The 26,835-nt window shown below is 45.4% G+C and overlaps 1 protein-coding gene across 1 annotated transcript in view; it reads right to left on the bottom strand.

The window, feature by feature from the left end:
• Positions 1-395: 395 nt before the first annotated feature.
• Positions 396-26,835, bottom strand: part of EXOSC1 (exosome component 1) — a 125,199-nt gene continuing 98,759 nt past the window's right edge. Inside the window, exon 8 of the mRNA XM_085606386.1 lies at positions 396-1,493. Within this exon, the coding sequence (XP_085462512.1) occupies positions 1,387-1,493 (107 nt within the window). The 3' untranslated portion in view covers positions 396-1,386. The remainder of the gene's footprint in view (positions 1,494-26,835) is intronic.

Raw genomic sequence — 26,835 nt, 5'->3', positions numbered from 1 at the left:
TGGGAACGCGATCAAAACAATACTGAAGTATGGATGAAGGATTCCACGTTGAAAAGATGATCGGTAACGACACCGAACTGGAGCACGATAAACACATTCGAGCCAGATGGCAGAAAAAAACAATCTGACGGAGTCGATGGCCATGCGCACTATTGTCCAAAGGAGGAGCCACCTATCTCGTGACTTCCAAAGACTTTCCAAGACAACAACAAAGTGCAAACATCCGGGCCCAACACCAGATGGCGATTTATGCACAGTGTGTGATCTGTATGCCTCGAACATAATTTTTAGTTTTTTTAAAAAGCAAAAGAGAATCAAAGTACATAGTGTGACAATAAAAAAATACAGTATGAACTTAATCGACATGCTTGTTACTTCTATATAAAACACATATATATTAATAAAGTAGAATTTAATTGAAATGAGACTCTCACTACATCACATCTGTGTGGGGCTGCTATAGGAATATAAATGATCAGTATAGCAAAGCAAAAGTGAACAGAATAGCAGTCTTGTTTTCATTTTTTGGTGCAAATCTGTCCATTTCATTAAGTAAAATCTGTTCAGGACACTCTTTAGGTGAACCCCAGCTAAGTACTCAAAGATGCTTTATTTTGTAATAGACATTGAAGAGGATTCCAATATCGCCAGTTGATGTACAACGAGTTTATAGCAGGCTGTAAAGTTCAAAGTTGCCTACCTTTCTTTGGTCAAAAACAGATTTGTTTGAGCATTATTTTCGAACTTTGTACGTGCATGCATACAAAAGGAGCTGTGTCTCAACGTAACAAAACTGGAAAATGCTGTGGTGTCGATGAAAAAAGTAAAGATCCTCCTCTTGCGCAGCTTTTTTTTTTTTTTTTTTACAAATACTTGCCCTTTGCTTGGCTGGCTAATGAATAATAATTACGTATTCAAAGCCAGTGTGCCACACTGGTAATTCTATAACAAAAAAAACACTAAAAACAAACCAAACAAGCAGTGGGATTAAAAAAAAAAAAAACAGTAATAATTAGAATGTACTTTCATTTTTCTTTAAATACAAACATACTTTATTTGCATTAAGAAAGCCTACAAAAATAAACAGCATTACTCATTATGTGCCGAATCGGACACTAGCAAACAATTTCCTGAGCAGTATAACCCCTATAGGCACTGAGGAACAAAGAATTTTGAGAAACAATGTTTTGTTGGGCATGAATCTGCTGATATGCAATCTCTTCCATCAACCAATGTACCTTTTGCCATGGACACCACATTGAGCAGCAAGACTGTACATGTCATAGAACAGATTTTATTTATGCCAGGAGAGTTGCCAACAGTGCGCGGTGTGCAGGATAGCTCCACGAGGCACGGGAAAGAACACTTCTGAGATGTTCAAGTTGACTACGTCTGTAGAAACTCTGGCTGCACCCGGGCCACTTTCCTGAACTCCTTCATGTGCGTCTGCGGGCACTGCATCTCACACCAGCTGATGGGCACCATCTGCACCCCTAGGAATGGGAAAAGCACGCGTCAGTGGAGCAGTTCACTGCAGATAGCAACTTCCAGCAAGAATGATGATCCTGCCCATCAAATACGGATTGCTTCAGTTAGAGATATAATGTGCGTATAGAACCTCAATCTTTATAGCATGATGTGGGCATGTCGACGTCAAACTTTAATAGGCTTCTTCCAACTAAAGCAAACACACATCACAAACAAGCCACCAGTTAATAATAACATTAATTTGTTGTCTGCATAAGTAAACGAGGAAGGTAAGAACTATTTGCAATCTGCAGCCCTCTGCTCAAATTCTGTCAGTAAGAACTGGTCATTAGATAAAATCATCAGACAAAAACAGACTGACATTTTCACCCACTCTTTTTCCTTTCTATATTGAGGTAAAATTGACCTGATGTCATACATACGCATCGACATTCATACTTTTGTGTCCCATACTTTGGCGTTATCCATACAAATTGTCCACATCAGAAAACAAAACAGGTAAATAACAGAGAAGGAAGACAAAATGAACTACATCCCAAATGGCATATATGTACCTTCTTGGAATGTAGCAGATGTGGAATATTTTTTTCTCTCTCAACAGTATGATATATTATATCTGAAGGAAACCTGGGCTATGGAAATGGGTGAACTTAAAAAAAATCATTTTAAACTTAGCTCAGTGAAGATAACGCTGGAAAATGCTCCCAAATGTCCTTTGATTTGATAGTGCCATGGGGTGCTGTTCCTCCGTGTATCGCTCAGCCATGTTGCCCCAGTAGGCAGCATCCTGGAGCCATTGAGAGATTGTTGGGAGTTGTTTTGTGTACCCAGACCATAGCTACTCGTCATTTGGCTAGGCCAACATCAGGGAGGCTGGGTGGCGAGACACCAGGGATACAGCACATGTGTCACCCAGCAAGGCAACCTGTGCGGGAGGGTCAGCATCATACTCAAACATGTCAGTCAGCACTTTAAATACCTTGTGCCAAAAAAGCAACACTTTTACACACTGCCACGCTAAAAAGAAATCAGCTCCCAATAGCTTGCATTGTTTACATGTGTATAAATGTGAAATGGGTCACTAAGTGTTGATAGATTACAGGCGTGTCCTTCACCCGTGCACCGTAGTATGACCACATCTTACCAGGCAGGTTGCACCCCAATATTACCTTCCATCTCTGTTGAACCTCCACAAAGGGGTCGGTTTCAGTGGCCATGACAAAGGTGTATAAGGAGGAGATAGAGTGCCCAGTGTCTTTTTGAACAATATATGTGGTGAGGAGTGACAATTCCAGAAGGGCTGAGGGGGAGTGGGGAGGCCAGCCCTAAGAGCAAAGTGGATTCTATGATATGCAAGTATCGCTAGTGGTGTTTTTGCACCCCTATTTAGAAAACTGTTCAATGTTAGGAATCTTATTTCAACTCGGTCACCCAAAACTGATAGATAAACTCTCTGTAGCAGGAACTTTATATTTTGCTCCACGGATGGGGCTTGGGTGGATGAAGGGAGATGAGAGGGGAAATCAGTGGGGTATTCGGCAGGGATATAAGAGAGGAATAGGGTCTCTCAAGCCAACAGTCTCTCGCCACAGCCACCAAGGGCGACATGTAGGTGATATCCTATCATGTCAATGTCCTCACGTATAATGTGCGGTGGGACTGACAATGTACCCAATAAGTCACGAGAATGGGCAATGACCCCTCTGCTCTGACATGGGGTACAGTCCTGAGTTCAGTATCTCAGATAGTATCTATAGAAAGCTGGGACTGCCAACCTGTCTCGCTGCAGTGGTCTAGTGAGTAACTCCCATCGGATTCTTGGCTGTCGTGCATCCCTTAACAACCAGAGTAGAGTTTGAAGAAGTTGTTTGAAAAAACAGAGCGGAAAGACCACTGGTATATTGGTGAATAAGTATAGACATTTCGGTAGTGCCACCATTTTCACTAAAGAACATAACACAGAGGAGCCATCTTAGCCATCTATCCACTCTGGTTAGTAAACGGTCTATAGCGTTCCCAAAGTTCAGCTCAGCATGGTCACACGTTATTCATATTCGCTGGTATTTTACCCCCTCTGGGCTCCACCATAGAGGGTAGTCCATGGCAGAGGCCGATGCAGAATCCGTGAAGGGAAACAATTCTGATTTGGACCACTTGACCCAATGGCCAAAAAGGCCCACAAACTGCACCATTTCCCGTACGATGGATGAAAGGATTTTCTCTGGTTTTTGGACATAAAGTACATTGGTATCAGCAAGATGATTAAGGATCAACCACCAAGTCTCAAGCCCCGATGCAAATGTAGTTCCTGTATATAGAAAGCGAGTGGCTCAATCGCTATTACAAAAAGGGTTCCCTGGGTTTTCGCAAAGGTATCTGAGTGCAACCTGTGAATCTTGATTCAGGCCATAGGGCAAGAGGATAAGAGAACGATTAATGAGAGGAAATATTTCCGTAGGCCCAGCTGACAGAGCACCTTCATCATATATACCCATTTCAGAATACTGAATGTTTTCTCACGTCAAGCAGGACCACCGCTGAAGGCACCACTGGGTCCACCCAATGCAAGATGGGCATTAGGGTTCGGAGAGCTCTGTACGATGAGCCGGAGTGAGGATCTTTATTGGGTTTTAACAGAATCGTATTAAGCACCTACATGGTGGATGGGGGTTAAGTTTACTCTTGTGTATTGTTGCGTTGTACATATCCATGTCAAAAACTAGCTTGACCTGGGAGTGGTATAACAGAGTACAGGGGAGGACTTCAGTGCGTCTAACCATGGGGCAAAGCGATAGGAAAATCATCCACATATCCAGTCGGGAAGACGTATCATGCACAAGAGAATGATGTGCATATTCAGGATTATTGGGGTGTAAAACATGCAATGCATCTACGAAATTGGACAACTGCATCACATGAGATAAAGCTTTACTGACCTTAGGTGTAGAATGCAGTTTTGCAGAGGTTCGATTTAGCGTTGTAGGAAGGGTAGTGTTAAAATTCGCCCCCCAGCCTGTAAGCTCCAAGGAGCACGGCTAGACCTCTTCCGGCAGCCCAAAACATTGCAAACCACATTACAATTCAAACATATGAACAATAGAAAGTATACATTACTGTACAGTAACATGATCAGATATAAACCATAAACCAGTACAAATGCAGATGCTATTGTTACTATTGGACATGGGGACTAAATCTGAGCCTCATGGAGCAATACTGGATAGTGTACAGTTGTGTACATCCAGAGATATGCTCAGCGAGGGTACCAATGTTACAGGTACATTCTAACGTGGCAGTCAACAGAACATCATGTCAAGCACTTGAAATATCAGAAGGTGAAAACATTTAGTAATTGTTGCTAAGGGCCAGTGCATCATGCCTTCTGCCGCTCCCAGCCATGGACAGGTGTTGCTCAATAAGTGCTAATCAAGGCTACAGAAAAAAGTGAGTTCTCCCTTTGTATTCCAATATGAGTTTTGCCTTGTAGAGCATCAAGTAATTGAGACAGGTAGCACAGAGAACTCTCTTGACAAACGCAAAAGTGCGCCAAGCCTTTTGCATGGCCAGAATGAAATCAGGCAACAAGACCTTTGAGTCCTCATACTGGAGGTCTAGGGAAGCTAGATTTAGTTGTAGTATCAGGTCTTTGTAGTTGAGGAGGTATGCTATTATAGGTCTGGTATTTTGGTCAGGCTTAGGTATATGTGCATGGAATTGATGTGCTCTCTCAATTCTGAAAACATTTGAGAACTCGTGATGACCTATCAGTGAGGACACCAGCTCTTTGACAAAGAGTTCCGTGTTTCCAGATGTCACTGTTTCAGGGACACCTAGGATGAGAACACTTATGACGAGACCAGCCCTCTAAGTCCTCATTTCTCATTCAGAGAGCCTTCAAGTCGTGTTGTAGTGTAGATAGATGCCTGTCAGCTTGATTTTGCATATTGTCAAGATCTGAAATCAGAGTTTCAGTCTGGGTAAGTTTGGCATCCTGGCGATTCGCTTGCTCTTGGAACGTATCCATTCAAGAGACCAGAGAGTCGGGGGCATGGCTTGAGCGCACGGCAAGATGGGCGCTCACTAGAAAGGCTCTGCCCGGCTGAGCCTGCAATCCATCTAACATCCGCCTTCCACATCGCATTTTTACGCGGAAACAGGAGCGCTTCTACTCACAGGAGTGCCCTGCCCAGGTTGGAGCTCGAATCACTGCCAAGAATTACCGTTGTGCTCACTGACGAAGAGACGCTGTTGTCGGCGACCAACATCTAAAACGGTGGCTCTTGCGCTGCCCTGAGGTCGACGAGGTGCGAGTTGCCCTGCAGCTCCTGTCGCCTATGGTGGATCACTGTAGCTGCCTTTGGGACTGGCCCTGAGGTCTGTGCGCCCATAGCGCTTCCCGAGGACTGGCAAATCGGACCGCTGTCCTGAGCCGTGAACTGGCCGGTGGAGCGAGCGGAGCTGAATCCCTGTGGTCCGCGAACCCTGCCTTTGCCGCCTGGAGCTGTGAGGAGATGCTGCGGCTCCTTGTGTGCCCGGCGCCAGCTGTGGTGAGTGGCCTACCCTCTGCCGGAGGCTGTGGAGGCGGCACCGGTGGGGGGCTGAGATGCGGCCCGCGAGCTGCAGCTGGGTGCTCGGGGGGTGAGGTGGATTGTGCTGATAGAAACGCGGCGGATTATGGTGAAAACTGGCAGACTGTGACTGAGCATAGTGCCAGCATTGCCTCGGTCACGAGCTGGGGCAGATGCCCGGGGTGTGATAACACTAAAGTTCTGCTGAGGCACCTTGGGTGATTACTGGGCGCTATATGTGATGGCTGCACATGCGCGAGGTGGAGGTCTTTCCCTGACTCCTCGTTGACTGGCTTGTGACTGTTAATATAACTACTGCGTGCCTCTCCACCCCTGGGCTTCAACCGAGGTCTGTACCGCGCTGTTGTCTCCAGGGGGAAGAGTAGCTCCACCGTGGTAAGGGACTCTCTACATCTCACGCCTGCTGTGCTCCAGCAGACTTGTGGTCCCCCCCACCCCTCCCCCCCCCCCCCAATCGCAGTAGTGGTTCACATTGTGCATTTTTTTGTGTGGCACGAGGTGTGCACTTGCTGTGGCCGACCTATCCCTGGGTCCCCTGTGTGTGTGCACCGCTATAATAGATCTCACTGGACTGGTGGGCCAGTACTGCACTTTGCTATGGGGCGTACCGATAAAACACAACCTCGCCTCACCTCGGAGGCACACAAAACTTCGAAGGCTTCTCAGAGGGCAGCCTCAGAGTCAGAGGTGGAAGTCCTTGCTGCTGACCCAACCACCCTTGAATCGACACTGCAGGCCATGCAGCGCAGTTTACAGTCTATAGAAGGGACGATGGCTGCGGTGAACCATCGCTTGGGCCATATGTCGGCGCAACTTGAAAAACACAATGCTCGCATGGGTGAAGTGGAGCAGCTTGTGTCGGCGACGGAAGGCGGGCTAAGTGAGGTCACCGGGAGGGCATTGAACATGGAGAAGGTGCTCTGCCTAATCCAGGCTACGAACGAGGATTTGAAGGTCCGTTCCTGACGCAATAATATCCGCATAACGGGCCTCCCAGAATCCACAAATGTAGGCAAGATGGAACGGTTTATCGAGAACTTGGTAAATGAAATCTTTGACGTCGATCAGCTGTCCCCCATGTTTGTAGTTGAACGGGCACATAGATCCCTCGTGGCACGGCCTGTTCCGGGTGCTCCACCCCGCCCAATTATAGCGCGTTAAATTACAGGGATCGGGATGCGATTTTGCGGATGGCCCACGACAAGGGGAATATTGTTCACCAGGGCAACTCTCTCTCCTTTTTTCCTGATTTTACAGTGGCGGTGCAGGCAGCAAGGCAGGAGTTTGGGGCAGTTAAGAAGTATCCTGCCCGCCTGTGCATTGGTCCCGAGGAAGAATTCAAAATCTTCACTAATCCTACGGCTGCCCTCGAACACGCTAAGCATTTGAAACGGGCAAGACGGGAGTCCCAGGTGCCCTCCGACACTGAAGAACAGTAGGGACCCAACGACCTGTCATGTATGATGCGACTGGTCGACAGTCTCTGTATGATGTAGCATTGTTGCCTTTAAACATTTCTCTTCTCCTCAGGTTGTTATATTTGGGACAAAAACACACCACTAAATGCTTATCTCTGACAGGGGTTGGGGGACACTGCACGATTGTGTGAAAGGCATAGCTACCATAATGGCTCAGCCACCTCCTACCAGTTGGGAGGTTAGATGCGCTCTGACGCCCTCCACATGGGAGTGCCCCATCTGTGCCTGTTATTTTTGTTGTTGTTGGTTGGGCTGGGTAGAATGGAGTTGGGATTATAGTTTTTGGTGGGAGGTGCTTTCTCAACAGTGGGATGGGTTTGGCAAATTGGAGAGGCCAAAGTGGGTGGGGCTCTGTGGGGGGTGGCGGGTTGGGAGCAGTTGGCACTTTCTGACTGGCTTATGCCTGGCTTCTGGCACAATGTTTTGAATAATGCTCGTGTCTAATTGTGCACCTCGAAACGATCAGGATTCAAGTGTGGAACGTTTATATTTCAATCTTGGAAAGCGCGTGGACCACACAGTCCTGCGACAAAATGCTCTGTTGATCCCTGGTATAATGCTCTCAACAATGTGTTAGGCATATGTAGTCTTCTACGGCTCACTCTAGACATGTAAGTGATACCTTTAGATTTTTAGCATGGAATGTACATGGCCTTAACAACCCTAATAAGATAGGCACTGTGATAGCAAGGCTTGACAGCCTAAACGTTCACGTGGCCATGCTACAGGAGACCCATCTTAGTACTCTCTCTGAACGGACTGTGGGATCCCGGTGGGCGGGGGTGCGTATTTTATCATCCTACTCTTCGTATTCCCGGGGGTGATGATACTTGTCAGGAAGGGAACCCCATTTCAGGTTCATGGCTCAGAGATAGATGATCAGGGCCGACTGGCCATTGTGCATAGAACGCTTGGAGGTGCGAGTGTGCTCTTAGTGAATATATACGGTCCAAATGTGGATGATCACCCATTTTTTGCAGATGTGTGGCGTCGTATTTCTACTTTTCCCGCTGCTGAAATTATCTGGGGGGGGGGGGGGGGGGGGACTTTAACACTTGTTTGGATGTCAACGCTGATAGGTCGGGAGTAGGGGCAGCGCGGCAGACTAACCACTACAGCGCTTCTGGGCATACTGGAGGCCGGGAATCAGCATGATATCTAGCGCATGAGGCATCCAGGGGCCAGGGAGAGTACGTTTATTTCTACGGTCCATGGTACGTGGTCCCGGTTGGACTTTTGGTTGTTATCGTAGGCTGCTTGTACCTGGGTTAGGGATGTTCAACACCTAGCAAAAACGCTGCCTGAACATTTCCCCTGTCCTCCTGGAACTGATGGTTCCTGGTTATGAAAGACGCCCGTTCTCGTGGAGATTGCAACCGTCCTCCCTGACTGATCGGGCATACAGTAGGTGAGGCTATTCGAAATTTTTTCAGGGAAAATGAAGGGACGGTAGATAATCAGGGGGTACTATGGGAAGCCTTTAAGGTTACGATTCAGGGGGGTTTGTATTAGTGCACAGGTGGGGGTCCTTAGAGACCTACGCCGTAGAATCCAAAAGCTGGCTGGGGACATAGCTGCACTGGAGGGGGCCTATGCCTGCGACCCAGTACCTGAAACATGCTCTGCAATCCGAGATTTGGTAACTGAACGTAACCAGACAGTGGATCAAGAAATGGCGCACAGATCCCGGAGGTACACTGCCCGTTATTATGGGGAGGGAGGACGCACTAGCCACTCATTGGCGCAGAAGTTGGACGCCCCGCGCAGCCAGGCCTTCATAACCGAACTACTGGGAGGCAGCAGCGCATTTTGATAATACGGAGATTAGCAAAGCTGTGCTGGACTATTATTCGGACCTATATGGGGACCGGGGACTGCCAGTCGCAGAGGACATTAATGCTTACTTAGATGATGTGGCATTGGGCTGGTTGCTGCTAAACTACCACGAATACCTCACACAACCCTTCGATGAGGAAGATGTTAAGCAGGCCATCATGTCTCTCCCGACCTGCAAGGCAGCGGGGCTGGACGGGCTCCCTTGTGAATATTATAAGGCTTACGCCGATGTTCTTGCGCCACGCCTGCTAGAGATATTTGCTGAGGTGTATGACTCGGGAGATCTACCTCCCTCCCTTAAGGAGGCTTTACTGGTAATGCTTCTGAAACTGGATAAGGTGGCAAATGCCTGCGACTCCTAACAGCCCCTCTCTATTATAAACATCAATGCCAAGATATTGGCCAAGATGATTGCGACCAGACTCCAGTCACTAGTCCCCAAACTGGTCCTTCCGGACCAGTCTGGATTCGTGCCCTCAAGATCTAAAATGCACAATCTCCGCACACTTTTCTCTACCCTCCATTATTTTGAGCAGGACTTCCAAGCTGTGGCCGTGCTCCTGGATGCAGCTAAGGCCTTTGATTCTCTTCAGTGGGAGTTCACGTTTACTGTCCTACTGCGGATAGGCCTGCCACCGTTCTTCATAAAATGGATACACCTCCTGTACACTGCACCGGTTGCTCGGCTACGCGTGAACGGGTGGGTCTCCGATCCCTTCTCTATTAAACAGGGCACGCGGCAGGGTTGTCCCATGTCGCCCATGTTATTTGCACTGGCATTAGAGCCTCTGGCGTGCAAGCTGCGTCAAATGCATGCTCAGGCGGCGCTGCGGTTTCGATAGAGACCCTTGGTGGGGTCGTTATATGCAGACGACATGCTGCTATATGTCCGAGAACCCGCCACATACTTATCTGTAATACTACGTGAATAGGTCACATTTGAAAGATACTAGGGATTGGGCATTAACTGGGCTAAGTCCACCGTGTTTCCGTTAATGGCAGGCACTATGAAGATTGATTTAGAATATCCCTTGAGGTGGTCGATTGACCCAGTGAAATATCTTGGTATTTGGTTACACAGGGACCCTGAGGTGGTGATCACGGCTAATTAAGGCCGGGTTGTTGATAACAGATTAAGCTGCGTGTTGGGCTAAACTTCCTCTATCACTTGCGGACCGCATTGCGGTCATTAAAATGTCTTTTTAGCCTAAACTCCTTTATTTATTTGTTAACATTCCTATCAGCCTGAACAAAGCTCTGTTTACTGCATTGCAGTCGACTCTTCTCACATTTGTCAGGGTGGGTAGTAAGCCCCGATGTAGTTGGGCTGTACTGACTCTGCCCTTTGACCGCGGCGGGTTTGAGGCCCCCGATATGCGTTTATATTACCTATGCGCACAGGCGCAGTTTGCGCATTTTTGGTATTTCTCACAGAAGGTTCAACCACATGCTGCGATTGGAGTGGACTCTGTACTGCTGATGCCCCTGAAAGCTTCTGTGTTGATGGGTGGGGGAGGAGGCCCGCGTTCTGAAATTAGCCCGGTTCACTGTACGGCCTGGGCGTGGAACACCCTTACGAGCAGAGCACAGCTGGATTATTTGTATTCCCCAAAATTACCGCTTGCTGCGCACCCTGGTATATCGGCTGCTAGGGAACCGACGACCCTGCAGACGTCGAGTGCGGTGGGGATTACTCATATTGGGGACATAGAGAAACAGGGTCGATTATGGACTTTGTCTGACCTGCAGGCGGGTCAAGACACCGGATTCATGCTAGGGTTTACCTATGTCCGTGTGAGGCAGGCGATTCGGGACATTTTAACCCGAGTTCCCTAATGAACCACGAACACTACAAACCTTACGGGCGGTGCGGGGCAAGAAATAACTGCATCTCCCTCATACAATAAATGGAATGGTCTCCTGTCCTCTGAGCTGACATTGGAAGCATGGAGGTTTTGCTGTGCATTAACAGGGCGCCTGACGGCAAACTGCAACCTCCGCATCATCCATTTCAAATATTTACACCAGCTCTACTACACACCGACTCAACTATGCAAGTTTGGCTTGCGTGAAAGTGCGTGCTGTGTGCATTGTGGCCAGGCGGATGCAGAGTTTGTGCATTTAGCTTGGTCTTGTGCTGGCATCTTTAAATTCTGGGTACGTGTTACCAAGTATTAACTGAGATCACTGCGGAACCTGTGGGATGTGTGCCTGAAGTAGGTCTGTTGGGCTGGGTGCAGAAGCTTAAACCCTGTAATAGGAGCCTAGTAGCAATAGCTACCCTGTTTGCTAAAAGAGCGGTGGCACAATGCTGGGGGGCAAAGGCTGTACCAATGGTCAAGAGATGGATCCATGATTTACTTTATTGTTGGGACCAATTGGAAATATACGTGGAAGAGTTGCCTGAAGCATTCCGTCCGAAGGACTTTTGGGCTCCCCTCTCAGGGTACCCCCTTGCAAATCCAGATTTGACATAGTCTCCTGTAGGTGTGAACGTTGTATAAGGGCCGGGAGAAGTGGGACTGTTCCATGGGACTATGAGGCGCCACACCGTACTAATGCCATAAGCCACAACTGTATATACTAGTGCCGGGGTGGGGGGAATGAGGGGTTGTTTATAAAGGATGTTTATTTTTTTACATGGGGATGAAAAAATAAAATTTTAAAAAAAGGCTTGTATGCGATATATTGGCTCAGAAGAATTGTTCTGTCCACCTTGTTGGTGGACTATGTATGTTTACTGCTCTTACAAGCTGCTCAATAAAAGACCAGAGAGTCTACTTTGGCATCAACAGATTGCAGGCTGACGTTCATGTCTGTGCTATCAGATAACTCCTGGGGGAGGGGGGCAGAGGCACCCCCTTTGCGTGCGCCGATCTCTTGCAAAAGAGAAGCCTAGAAGGTTTATGATCACCTATTGCGTATAGTTGCTTCACAGAGCAGGATGCCAAAATCACAGACCATCCCATGAGGGACAGCAGATAGAGTTGCTGCCAGTCACACTCCGGCCCACAAAGCAAAAGAAAACCAAGCCCAGCATGTCAGGACAGACCCAAGCCAGGTCCTCTAAAGTTAGGTATCGAGGGCGCCCATGTCTATAGGGTAACCCAGCACCCCGCCACCAGGAGCAGCACCAGTTCTCACCGGGGCCATTCCCTCAATCAGCGAGGGGACAAACAGCCAGAAGTAGGTGGAAATATAGCTTGCCCCAAACTGGCAGATCGCAGGTACCTGTAGGCAGCATCTCAGATCCCAGGCCACTGCAGAGGGTGCGCCGGGAGTACTCTGCATGCCAAGCGGCTGACCGCGAAGTAGGCCCCGTCATGCCCTGGTTCACAACACAGAAGTGCAGCACCATGGCCCGCCAGAGAGGTCCCAAGGCAGGTGCAGCAAGAATCAACAGGGGTGACCTGTCTAGTACATAGGCCAGAATGTCACAGGGGGAGCCTGCCCATCAGACAATGGTAATTGGCTCCAGGAATGCCCCCCAAGCAAGCAGCAGCCTCAGGAATCAGCAGTGGAAGACAGGGGAACCCCGCAGATTCACCACTCCAACAGAGGGGCTGGTGGCATCAGTCCGCCGTCCCAGTGATAGCAGGTTCAGCATGGCCCCTGACTGAGGCAACAGGTAGGCCATGCCTGCTTTTCAAAAGCTAGAGACTTCGCTTTCCCGGGGACAGTTCTCTTCAGCAGTATTTAGGCATAAGTGTAGGGTTTTGAAGCAGGGGCCACCGGTGCCATGGAGTTTTGCAGCCATCTTGGTTGATGGCTCTCTGGTATGGAAACGTATGTAGCCTAACATGTGTACTTAAATGGGCTACAGACGTTTCCATACCAATACTTGCTGATGGAAAGATCGAGGCAGGGCAAAGGGTGCTTTAGGTGTCCATGTTGCATAAAGTATAATTTGCAGAGTTACCTTAAATTTTATCTTGCAGTGCAGACGGTCTGTTGTGTTAAATGCAGAAATGCCTTTTGGTGCACTGTACTTTGGTATTTATAAATACTTATTTACATCTATCAAGCAAAAAGCAAAAAACAGGACATCTAGGAAATCATTTCTATTCTAAAGAAACTCTCTAATGGACTGGGTATACGCAAGGGTGATTTTAATCTAAATGTTAATTTCAATCTTTTTGAAGACAAATGTTTTGTATTTGGTGGACGGATATGGGGAGATTCGAGAAATCTCAAAACCCTCTCAGCGCATCGCTAAGCAGTGCCAAAAGTTTATTGTCCTTTTTGCACTCTTTTAAAGAGGTCAGAATGGGAGGCTAGCACCAGACATTCCTTTGGGCTACACTCATTTTTCAATCAATTTAGATCATTACCACACCAGTTTTCAGTCAGTTTTTTACTTTAGAACTCATTGAAAGAGTGGAGAGAGATGATCTAACTCCCCAACAGCCTGCGACACCTGAAAATGGCTAAAGCAAACATTTAAAGAAAAGGGATATTTTGAAAGCACTAACACTTCTATTAAGAGGTGTCAATCAAGAAACTGCAGGATTCGTTACATTTATGAATTGTGTATTAAAGAAACTGTCATTGTCTGGAATTTACCTCTTTTTTAGTTTCTGTATTACTAGGGCCCTAGCTAGCCTATCTTATAATTCTATTGTCTAATTGTAAGGAATTATATTGTAATGGTTTTAATAAATCAACAATAAAAACAAAACAAACTGAATGAAGTACAACTTTCCAACAACCTTTACATCTAAATCATAAACACGTTTAAGACTGTTCAGGAAATGGGTACTTTAAGTGGATAAAGGCACCTTAACTGATGCAGTAGTGTACTTGAGACAATTTTATGTATGTAACAGTTTTAAGTGGAGCACTGTGACCTTACCGCTCATTGAAAACTAGTTACATAGAATAAATACATCGCTGCCCTTTGTGTATCGCTCAGCCCCCACTGGTGGAACCACACCGAACTTCTACTTGATGATTTACCCACAGGGACATCTTAAGGATTTTGGGGGCCCTGGGCCAAACATATTTTGGGGGCCCCTTTTCAGAACAGCTTTGAATTTATGATCCAATTTGTCCCTGTTTCCCACGCAGTTTTCACTTGCTCAGCTGCGTTAGCGATCCAGTTTGCATCATAGGCATTAGCCTATATAGTCCCGCTGCAAACGGACGCACACAGCTGACAGTGGTAGGATTTAGTGTATCCTGCCCTGCTACTAGGTTTTTAATACTTTTTAAATTGTATATGTGTGGCTGAATTACTCTGTGCTTTTTAACAATTTCTCCTACATACGTGCACTTGCACTTTACTTGATTCTGCTTGCCTACACCTCCTTAGCTGCTCCGATTCGCATCTCGCTTTTCCTCCAGTCCTGGTCCGCCACGGATTATACGCAGATTGTGCGGAGGGCTGGGGCTACTATCGGGCACCTCACTTCTGCCCACGCATTTTCCGCTTCCTCAGCTGCGTTAGTGATCCAGTTTGCATCACAGGCATTAGCCTATATATTCCCGATGCAAACAGACAAGCCCATCTGCGCCCATCAGCTTCGCGGAGGCGTCCGGCGCCAGCCATGCTGCCCAGTTCCCCTCCGGTGAGTTTCTTCCACTATATTACAATAGGGAAAACTGCTTAGCCTTAGGTCAGTGTACAGCGACTGATATGAGCTTGGAGGTAGACTTTCGATGCAATAAGTGCAACTGGTCTCTCTTCCAGCCCAGGAAACTCTCACCCAAGATCCTCCCACGAAACAATAAGTGTAAAAACAATAAGAAAACAGAGGACTTAAAGGCCACCCTTTTAAATTGTTGCTCTATGCAAAAGCATGAACCACACATTTATGACCTACTTTTAGACGAACAGCCTGATCTTTTATTTCTCACTGAGACCTGCCTGTCTGAAGCCTCCAACCCTACTATCACCTCGGCCATTCCTACGGGTTATAAAATCCTATGGAGGGACAGACTGAGTGGGAAGGGGGGCGGTGTCACCATAATTTACAATAAAAAACTAGACTGCTCTCCCATCCCAATGGAAAACATCGTGGGTGCAGAGTCCTTAGGCTTCCGCTGTACCTTATCCCCCCATTCATAGCATAGCTGTTTTTCTGATTTACAGACCTCTCTGTGCAATTGGAAAATTTATTACTACACTTAATACAGCCACCACTTCCCTGGACTTAAAATACAACAACTGCCTTATTCTGGGAGATTTCAATATACATATGGACAATGGAAAAGACCCTCAAACAACCTAGAGATAGCCTACTGGTTAAATCTCTTAGATTTAAACAAAGAGAGGTACTTCTAGCAAGGAAAAAAGAATTGCAGGAAATAGCCTGGACAAAACTGACTCAAGCGGCGGAGATAAGGGATAGTAAGTTATTTTTGAGACACTTAACTCGTCTTTTTTAAAGGATGATTCCCTTCCTGACTTCCTGGCATGTCACCTGAGAGGCATGGGTGGCGCACTTCACTAGTATCTTTAATCCCCCTGTAGCAGGATCGGTGCCCACTCTAAAAAGGGGCCAGTTGATAAATCCATTGTTACCTCTGGATATTAAAGGTGAAGGTACCAGCATAAAGCACATGATACTCAGGAACCTGGAAATGGTCCACGACCTAGAGAAATCTACCAAGCTGAACACGGATCTTCCTTGTGGGACTCTTCAACTCACTGACTCCCTCCCTTTGTCCTCCCTGACCCTTGCCTTTAGTGGATCCTGTCTTTTTCTGGATCGCTAATTTATCCGGGTATTGTAGGTGTTATCTTTCTGTAATTAATGCGATTTTCTTTTGCCGTATGTTCCCCCTCTGTTGACCTGCCAGTTCCGACCCTCCTCCTAGCCCCCTGTCCCTTGTTGCCCTTTGACTAAGCGCTCCTTCTCCCCTTGTTGGGGAAAGATCTAATATTCTTACTCTGGAGTCTCAGTGAACCCTCTGAGAGAGTCCACAGAGTCAAGGGAACCACGCACAGCTGAGGCATGGTATGGCGCCCCTTACCAAAGCACTCCCTCTCCCCTTGTTGGGGAAGGATCCAGTAGGTAGACCTTGGAGTCTTCTAGACCCCACTGTGAGAGTCAACCGCGTAAAACACCCTCCCCCCTCTTTTCATGCTCTCTCTCACCCTCCCCTACCACTTTCCCTCTTTCATTTTTTGTCTACTTCCTCTGCTCCTATCCCCTCCCACTTTAATCTCTCCCCTTGCCTGCTACGCCCCCTAGCCCCCTGTCCCTTGTGCCCTTTAACTAAGCACTCCTTCTCCCCTTGTTGGGGAAAGATCCAACTACTTATACTCTGGAGTCTCAGTGATCTATCTGAGAGAGTCCACAGCGCTAAGGGAGCCACTCACAGTTGAGGCATGGAATGGCGCCCCTTGCCAAAGCACTCCCTCTCCCCTTTTTGGGGAAGGATCCAGTAGGTAGGCCTTGGAGTCTCAGAGACCCCGCTGAGAGAGTCCACTGTGTAAAGGGAGCCTCTCGCATCTGAGTTAGGGGAATAATACCACTTCCCCTGGGATCACAGCTTACTGGACTTTGGACGCAGCTTTTACTTTTCTACCAGTTTGTGCCCCCGTCACCCTCCCCCCTCTTCTTTCATGCTGTGTCTCGCACCCTCCCCCTCCTCTTTCCCTCCTTCATTCGCTGTCTACTTCCCCATCTCCTACCCCCTCCCCCCTGAATCGCTCCCCTTGCCTGCTTTTTCCCTTACGCATATGCCCTTATTGTTTGTCTCGACTGAACATGTAACTATGTAGCTATGCTCGAATAACTGTGCAACCTTTGTAACGATGTAACCTGCAACTATGGTCCGATACTCATGTAAAGCGCTCCGATACTTCCGGGTCTAGCCAGCGCTATATAAAATCTTTCCAATAAATAAATACCTTACAGGAAGTGGTTTGGACACTGAATGAAAGCAAAGGGGGAAAGCACCGGGCCTGGATGGGGTACCAGTGGATGTTTTTAAGCAAAATGTTAGTTTATGAGTAGAGCAATAAATCAGACCCCAAAAATTACAGACCAATTTCATTGTTAGACTCGTCTGTTAAAGTGATGAGCAAGGTATTACTGAAAAGATTAGAAGAATGGGCTTAGGACTGTTCAATTCTCTCACCTGCACGGTTTGGTTTCCGGAAAGCCCTAGGGTCTATCAAGCAATGCGTGAATCTTGACCTGCTTATAGGCAAGTATGCTCGTGCCACAGGTGGAAGATTATATCTTTGTTTCACTGACTTGAGCAGCGCTTTTGATCTAGTAGATCACCTCACTCTTTGGACTACCTTGCTTGGTATGGGTGCCCCTAGACCACATGTCTTCAGACACGCACACACAATAAATGAAAGAACAAAGCAAATGAAACAAATGTTTTGAAAATATACTGTCTTATGTTATAAACCTCAGTTGGCTAAAGCAATAACTGCAGATTTCTGTCTTACCAGAGAGTCGCCGATTTGAATCCTGGTTTTTACAGTGGGAAATAGTAACTAGTGTATTTATAGAGCTACAACTTCCATGCCTGTGGTAAAAAGCACTCTGACTCCAACAGTTAGAGCATATATTAGCTCCTCAGCAGCTTTTGTGTGTGTTGCTTAACCAGTTGCATAGGGTCCAGCGTCATGAGGCCAATTAAAGCCAGGTTCACCGAAATTATGCGGCAAGGGAGTACCAAAATATGTGGCAGGGTTGACTAAATTATGTGGCAAGAAAAGGAAAATTATGTGATGTTATACAGCACATTTTGTCATACATTTATTTTGTTATTTTGTCATTTTTACATTTGGTAAAAACTATCTGGGCATAGGTTTCACCTCATTAATACCGGTTTAATACCCAAATATAGCAAAAAGCATACTAGTCAAGCTTTGAAAAGGACCTTTCATAAAGAGATGAGAGCACCTTTGCTGCAAAAAAGTGGGGGCAACACGCTGGAGCTCTTTTTTTCTGAAAGGGAGGAGTTGTAGCCTAATGGCGAGAGCTGCCTACTTTGAAACCTAGTTCAGGTCCTCATGTCAGCGTAACTCAAATCACTTAATCGTCCAATGCCTAAAATAAAAAAAATATATGATGAATGAATATGAAATAGTGTTTGTGTAATGTATATGGTGCTTTTGTAAAGTTTTCCAATGCCCTTGGGCCAGGTCATCCCACCAAAAAAGGGATGGATAACTTGATTCAAGATTGGAGTGATGACCATGGTCAGTAAGTTGTGAAAGAGGCAGAGAAGGGTAGACTTCTACTTAGGGCCTCAGCTATCATTAGTACAGTAAGTGCAGTAGCATTGGAGCCCAGGAGTGTGAGGGGCTCACAATAACCAAATTATGGAGAGAACAGTTTTTAGTCAATTTCTGTTATTGTTTGATGATTTTCCCTATTATATGTTTCACATTTATTGTGGATTATGAGCCACAAAAAAAAGTATCCATGATATGATCTCAAAAGCTCTGCCTCTGCGCTCAGCCCTGCATCTCCTGTTTTCCGATCCTTGCCATAAAGTTTTGCAGGGGGGCCCCGACTCCAAAACATTTTGCTTTGGGGGGCACCGAGCAAAAAAGTTTGAAGACCACTTCTCTAGACCAATTATGAGCTTCCTGGCCAGACTGTATGAGAATTTGCTAAGCAATTATGGTTTTCAATTGGAGAACTGTGGGCCATCGCGTGCAAACATCCGTACTTTGAGAAGCAGAACGCACAAGTCATGTAACAACTCTGAAACTCTAACAGATATAAGTGGGAGAAGAAAAAAAAAAATCGATTGAGGAAAACAAATTGATGAAAGAAAACGTAGAAGGTCTTCTATGGTCTTGCCTATCAACAACTTTTGGAAAAAGCTTGGCTTCCTCGCGCATTGGGCCCCAGGACTAATACATATTGAAACTACGCATTTGAAGGAACTTGCCTTGGAAATATAGGCAGATCTTGCCGAGAATAAGGGAGGATTCTTTCGCTTATAATGAGACTTTATGAATAGCTGCCATTTGTCAATTTTCCATAAATCCTTTGACCCTGTTCCCTGGTTGCTGTGATATTGATGTGGTTATCTGGAAAGGTCCTGATGAAGGTGGTCTAACTACTCTTCATATACCGCCGAAATGCGTGTCGACCTTATGTTGAACCTTGTGCTCTCTACCTTGTTCAGATGCAGGTTGTATGAAGTTTGTGAGAGTATGTATGTGTTCGAATGGCTGTGATATGGATGTATTTATTGAAGTTAGTTCAGGGGTTGTTTTTCTATTAAATGGATTTGTGCATGTGAAATGTTATGTAATTATTGTGATGATTTTGTTTTTGTATGAATTTTCATAATCATTTTTTTCTATTTGAATGAAAGAAAGATATACATAAAAAGAAAAAGAAAAGTGAAATGTTATAAAATATATAAAGCAATTAAATAATAAAAGTAATGAAAATTTAAATGTCAAGTGTCACTGTTGTGATTATATGCATGAGATAGCTCAAGAGAGAGCAAGTCCTTGATGTAAGGAATAGATAGGCTACGAGGGAGCATATTTAGTGGTCTTTGGTTCTTTCCCCTCTTCTCCCTAGCCTTTAGAGGGGGTCCCCTATAGTGCAAAGGTTCTCTGGGAGAATGCACTAAAAATTTTGCAGTTAAACGTGGCATTCAACAATGTTGTGTTTTAGCCCCTATTTCATTTTCTTTATTTATTAATGGGGTGGATCAGACTTTGCAAACTGTCCATGCTGATGTCCCACAAGTGGATGGACGCCCCATTCCGGTACTACAGTACGCAGATGATGCAGTCCTGCGGCCAGGACCCCTCTGGGGTTGCAACATCTAATGGATGCTTTTGGGGATTTTATTGGTGCACGGAAACTGGTCATTAACAAAAGTAAAACTTACACAATGGCATGTCGGTCCAAGGTTAAAAAAAGTAGATCATTCCTTTTGGGTAAATTACCAGTGGCTTCTGTTGATTCATTTTGTTACTTGGGCATTACCTTCTCTGGTAATGGCTCCTGGACTCGTGAACTCATTAATGTTAAGAGTAAAATGGACAGAAGTACACATGGCATTTTTAGATTTTCTGCCAAGCTGGTCTCCAGACCAGTTAAGGAGATGGCTGAAATTTATAAGGCAAGGGTTTTATCCATAGGCGGATTGAGTTCAAGGCTCTCTGTATAGCCTTTAAAGTTCTGAAATTTGCCTCTCCTAATATTTTGACCGACTTGCTTCTACCTTATTTTCCCTCCTGCCAGCTACGCTCCATGGGACAACACCTGGTGGTGGTCCCCCGGGTTAGGAGGGTTCGTGCCGGAGGTAGTTCTTTTCAGAACAGAGCGGCCATCCTTTGGAACACGCTGCCGGCCCACATGTGGGGGCTCCATAATTTCCTCGAATTTAGGAAAGCCATCAAAACCTTTCTCTTTCCCACTTCGTAGGCCTCCTTGGGCCCTCCCTGATCTTGGTCACCTCATTGCTGTCAGTGCCGGGACGCCTCTTTGCTGGGGCAGCTGTCATGCTTTATAAACCCACTAACAAAACATAAAATAATCCAGAAACGCCTGACTGGAGCTCTTGGTGGCCAAAAGATCTGCCTGCACCACATTGTACCTGCACCAGGTACAATGTATGCAGGGTGGGTTTTCCCCCCCCAAAAAGCCTCATAGAAGTGGCACATTGAAATCTTTGAGAACTCAGTGCACCACTTCTAGGATGCCATTGCGTCAATATCTTACACCTGCCTCACAGCAGGCGTAAGACTGATGCAGGCCCTTTCACATGGGGCTTGCCACATGTGAAAGGACACATTGCTGGACTTGCGTCTATTTTCAGACACACCCCAGCAATGCATCACTTTTGCGCCTACAGAAATGTCAGAAATACTGACATATCTGTAACTCCTTGCGACATGATGCATCATACAGTAAATATGACGCATCCATCATGTCCCAAGGAGGGCGCACTAAGAAGTGACGCATCCCTGTTTTCACACAGCTATGCATCACTTCTCATAAATAAGGCCCTAAATGTGTTTACATCTAATATTCAGGGATAGTTATGTGTGTTTTCAATATTGTAACACCGCAGCAGCTCACCAATATTACTGCAAATAATCTCTGTGACGCCCTCCCATTTCTTATATGTTAGGCCTTGTTTTGATCGAAAATAAACTTTTTTTATGTATATTTCATGAAACAAGCACAACATTTTTTCTCTGCAAACTGGCTGTACTAGACTCACACATCAGGTACATAAAAAATAAATTAAAGGAAAACAGTATTTAAAACAATCTGTTTAAGAAATATTCAAGGTCATTAGGGCAAAACTCTGGAGAACGAAGCTGACTCTGTCAGGGGGCCCCCTGAAAGGCTGGGGCCCTGGGCCAGAGCCCACTTTGCCCCTGCATTAAAACGTCTCTGTTTACCCAGCAGTTGCTTGCAGGTGTAGACCGCGCTGCATTGAGGAGGATTGTTCTATATGAGAGGAGTTTGGTGTCATGCACGAGATGTGTTTTAATCGTGAAGCAGTGATCTAGGCTAAATAAATGTACAACTTTATTCTGTAATGAATGCTACTTTAATACTACATTTAATTTTCAGTTGTGCACTGTGAAGAAAGTCATACCGATTTTCAAAGCAATACGGAGATTGAAGGCTCACAAAAAGGAATGTCAATACCATCTGAAGGATTTATAACAGACTAAACTGAACAAGCATTGGCATAGCCAATAGGTGTCGCCTTTGGGACCTTATAAGTGTTTAGCCAATGCAACAGTTGCATAACTAAATACTTATAAGGTCCCAAAAGCGAAACCTATTGGCTATGCCAAGTGGCCGTGCGGCCGCGAAAGTGATCGCGATCAAACATCAAAGCGGCCGCGAAAGTAAGCTCGGTCAAGCGCGGCGCGCGTGCCCGCGCACATGCACTGTAGCTCTAGGCTGGCCTGGTAGCACTTTTTGTAGCCCTCACAAAATGTCTCGCCAGACCAGCGCATGCGCTGGGTCAGGCGAGACCTAAAAATGTTCCTAAGGAAGGAAATGAGAATTTGCCTTTTTAAACTCTACTACTACTCATCCCTCTGACCCTGCTGATTATCCTTGGTAACCAATACAAAAGCCCATCATATCTTAACTACTATCTGATAAGAGAATTCTCATAAGCTCTAGTTTACAGAAATTCAGCCTATTCAAAGAGTCTTTCTGACGACAGAGAGGCTCTCAAGGGATTCCGCCTTTTTTGTGGGGACAAGGCCCCTTTACTAGCCTATGCCAAGTTCACACTTTCTGAAGATCCTCTAACTTACCGCCTGAATGCCATCTTCCGTACTAGGGATTAGTCTAAAAGTCTGGCCTTGCTCACCTTGTGATACAAACCAAATAAACAACTAAATAATAAATACTTGAGAGCAGAACAGAGCACTGTACAGCAAAACCAAACTGCTGGTTAAAGACAAAGTCAAAGTGATCTGCGTCAGAGGTATGTGGCTACTGGTGGTGAGCTCCCAGTCAGTCACCAGGACAAACAGTAACACCTGAATAGCTTCTTACGACTTGTTGCTGCTGCTTAGTTGAAACACAACATACCAAGAGGTGGAGGTAATGAGGGATTCAATGAAGCCCCTCATTTAATTTTTTCGCGACCCAGATTGTGTGAAGCAATTGAAGCAAGAGGAAACCGTCCTGTAAAGATGGCTGGTGTCAGTTTCAGGATTTCTTCGGACTGAACAGACGGATTTAGTTGATTTAATCACTGCTTTGATACACAGAGGGAGCCACATGGTCATAGGAAACGGTGCATTTCCTGTAAATCCGTGTCTGGACAAAGCGGATTTTGGTAATTCATTGCCCGTGATGATACACAAGGTTTCCCACAGGGCCACCGGCCACGTTGGATTTTAACACAATCCGCGATTTCAACATTTTGATAAACTACCGCCTGATTCATGTAGCTGGACCCCATTGATGTCTCTATATTGTCCTGATGAAGACCCCAGGCTAAGGAAGAATTAACCTACACATGACAAGGAGGTCAAAACGTCATGGTTTTTCTAGTTTTTGTCAAGCACAGACGACAGAAATTAATTTGCTGTGTTATGAGGGAGCTATGTTTTCTCGTACAGATTTGCATTCATATGGCTGGATATGTTTCATCAGTCTATGATGAATATATTGCACATCGCCTTTCCTCTACTACAACCCGCATAAGCGCACACTTTCTTGAGCAGTCTTTCCTTTCCCCTTCTGGAGCACCAATTTTAGAAATGTACAGACAATTGTGCTGTCCTCTGAACATATAATCATGATATGATTAAGAATAAATTGCATTCAATTGATTTGTTATGGTGATGTTTTGACCCTTTTTTTGTTAAATCAATCTCCACTGTGAACACTTTTTTGGACGGTGGCCATATTGTGCCTAAAGAGCAGAGAAAGCAGATTAAGGTCATCAGCCTTGAGTGAGTGACTTAGCTGGGAGCGGTCCTGAACTGGGATTAATCCACAAGGAGAAGATGGAGGACTCGCTTGAGTGCACTGAACCAACGAATTGAGAGGGAAGTCTGTAACCCTGAAAGGAGGGCAATGAAGTCTGAGGCTTCTGGTGGTGGCGACAGAGTGAGAGTAACGGGGCAGGGGGTGTGTGGACACTCTTGAGATAAACTATCCTGTGTAAGAGGGGGCAGGGTGGCAGAGTTTGGGCTCCAAGCGTGGATCACTAGACAGGATTCCCATGGCATTTTGAGTTACTATATTTAAGGGAGTAATGCTTTTAAAGAACAGACAGACTCCGCAGCTATGTATGATGCGGAGCTCTGCCTGGAGGCATTATAGAAATGAAAGACGAGCTGAAAATGGCTGCAAAATGATGCCTGGATCAGCCATTAGCATGCACCAATATTATCCTCGATCTTAATAAATGTTACACGGAGTGAGGAACCCATGCTCGTTTACTTGAAAGAGAAGGACTGAGTGGTGAAGACAGCATCTTTATCTTAGTGCACCTAGGGTAGTTGCGAATTATGCTGACTGATATATTAGAATAAATCACATTATTTTTCTACAGACAGTAGAGGATTAATTATATTAGTCGTGGGCAGTCAGTGGCCCAGTGTGTGTGGCTGTTTGACCCCCTCTGACTCTATACTTCACTAGGCTCCATAGTAACCACTGAAAGCATACTACTACTTGATTCAGCCACTCAAAAGGTCTGACACTATTTTGATTATCTTATGCTACGGACTCAAACCATAAATAAAGCAGAGATTGCAACCTTCACTCGTTTTGCGAGAAAATCTCCACTAAGAAGAGCTCTCAATACAGAATTGTGGATGATCCATCTTTGAAAAGGATACTGCAATGGCTGCTAAGAAGAATGATCCGGCCAGTTGTGCTACCTTAAAATTATGTGGGTCATCTGGTAGATCCTCCTAGCCACAAAAGGTAACTGTCTCCTCTTCAGGCTAAAGTAGAACTGGCAGGTGTCTCTCACTCCTATCGCAAAGAGGTAAGCTATTGAGGAGGGGGTGATAGTGTTAGGAGTCAGATTAACCAGTTAAGAATCTCTAATCCGCAGATGGTGTACAAAGAACCAGCTCCAATACCCCAAAATAAGTATGCAGACGCAACAGTTCATATTTCACACTATATATATTTACTTAATATACACAATTTGTCTACATAGAATGTGTATTAGAATGAGTTTAAGTATTCAAATCAAAAACAGCTTTATTCGAATAAAATTCATAAAAGCATCCGAATAGGCGTTCCATTAGCAATACATAAATGTATGCGCCTCAGCAATTGCAAATACAGATGTCTCTCTGAACATTTGTACAAGAGGATAAAAGAATAAGATATAAAAGAATCCTTTAAAAACTATATACAAAATTCTATTAAAATAGAATGTAATCATATAAAATGCACAATCCCGTATATTACACAGTACAATAATCAATAAAGTGCTAGATACAATTTACGCCTGGTGTTACTGGTCCCAACAATCTTTTCTTCCTCATTGTCCACGCCCAGCCCAAATATTTAGCAACAGCAATAGAAATAAATGGTAAAGTGCTAGTGCAAATTATTCTAAGTGCCTCAATGCTACTTTTTGTCCCCAGGGATTTACACATTGTGCTTAACCAAACTCTTCTGGGAACTGAATACGCGGAACAAACAAAAAGAAAGTGTGGGATGGTTTCCTTTTGAGTCCCGCATGCTAGGCAAGTATCACTATCTCCACTGGCCCACCTGCCAGTGAGTGATCTTAGGGGCAGAGACCCAGCTCTCAACTGGAAATAAAGCTTCCTATCACCAGGCTTCGTAATTAGATCCCAATAGGATTCTAACCTGGGGATATATTTAGACTCAAGGAAACGTCCTTCCATTGTGGAAGGATTAGCTTTAATCCATATATGCTGCGCTATTAATTCCCAATATTATCTCTTTAGCAGGGAATAAAGTTGTTTTAGGGTTTTCCCACAACTCCTGCATTCCCATTTCCTTCAACATGTTGGCCAATTCCCTAAGCCAGTGTATCTTATGGAATTTGTCTGCTTTTATGACATCCATAAATCCTAAGGCATAATGGGCAAGCTCCGGAGTAGTCCAGAGCCTGCGCCAATACAAAATAGGACGAAGTCTCTCCAAATCTGCAATATCCTTTCTACCCAAATCATATTTCAACGGCTTCATGGGGGTGCTTTTCGGGAGACCTGTGATATTACGTAAAAACTTATTTTCAGCTATGGTAAGAGTAGTTAACTTCTCGATCCACCATAGCTCAGTGCCATAAAGAGCAGAGCTTAAAGCCTTAGCCTCATACACTTGGAGAACTGGCTTAATTGGCTTAGTCAATGACTTCTTGTACTCTAAGTGTAAAACCCCTGCATGTTGACGATGTTTTAGTGCTGCCAGTTCGATGTGCTTTCTCCATTTAGCACCCTTATCAACTTGGATGCCCAAATAAGTAAAATCTCTGACCATTTCCACTCTTTGGCCATTCATAAAAAAGTTACCCTTAAAATGACAATGCGGATTACACGTCATGAGCTTGGTTTTGGCTACATTAACTTCCAACCCGTAGTCCTCACAAAACCTCTCAAAAATCGTCAAAGCACGCTGAAGTCCACTCGGGGTTTTTGATAAAATAAGCGTGTCATCCGCAAACATTAAAATTGGGGTTTTTACACCTGCCAGGGTAGGAGCATCAGTGCTTATCAGGTTCATTCGATCAATCACGCCATTAATATAGAGTGTGAATAGTGTGGGGGCCAAGACACATCCTTGGCGCACCCCTCGTTCAACCGGGAATTCAGATGTTACTTTTCCGTGCCCTCCCCACTGAATACTGGCATAATTTCCCTCATGCAGCCTCATGACCAGAGTTAATATGTCAACCGGCATGCCCAACTTCTTTAATACTGCCCATAACTGAGTCCTGGGTATGAGGTCGAAGGCAGCGCGTAGATCAATAAAAGCTGCATAAATGCTGCCTTTGCCCAACAGGACTGTCTT

This window comes from Triturus cristatus, chromosome 1_2, assembly GCF_964204655.1.
Source record: "Triturus cristatus chromosome 1_2, aTriCri1.1, whole genome shotgun sequence".
NCBI classification, from domain to species: Eukaryota; Metazoa; Chordata; class Amphibia; order Caudata; family Salamandridae; genus Triturus; species Triturus cristatus.
The sequence above is the reverse complement of the archived record's forward strand: the minus strand, read 5'-3'. Positions and strand labels throughout refer to the sequence as shown.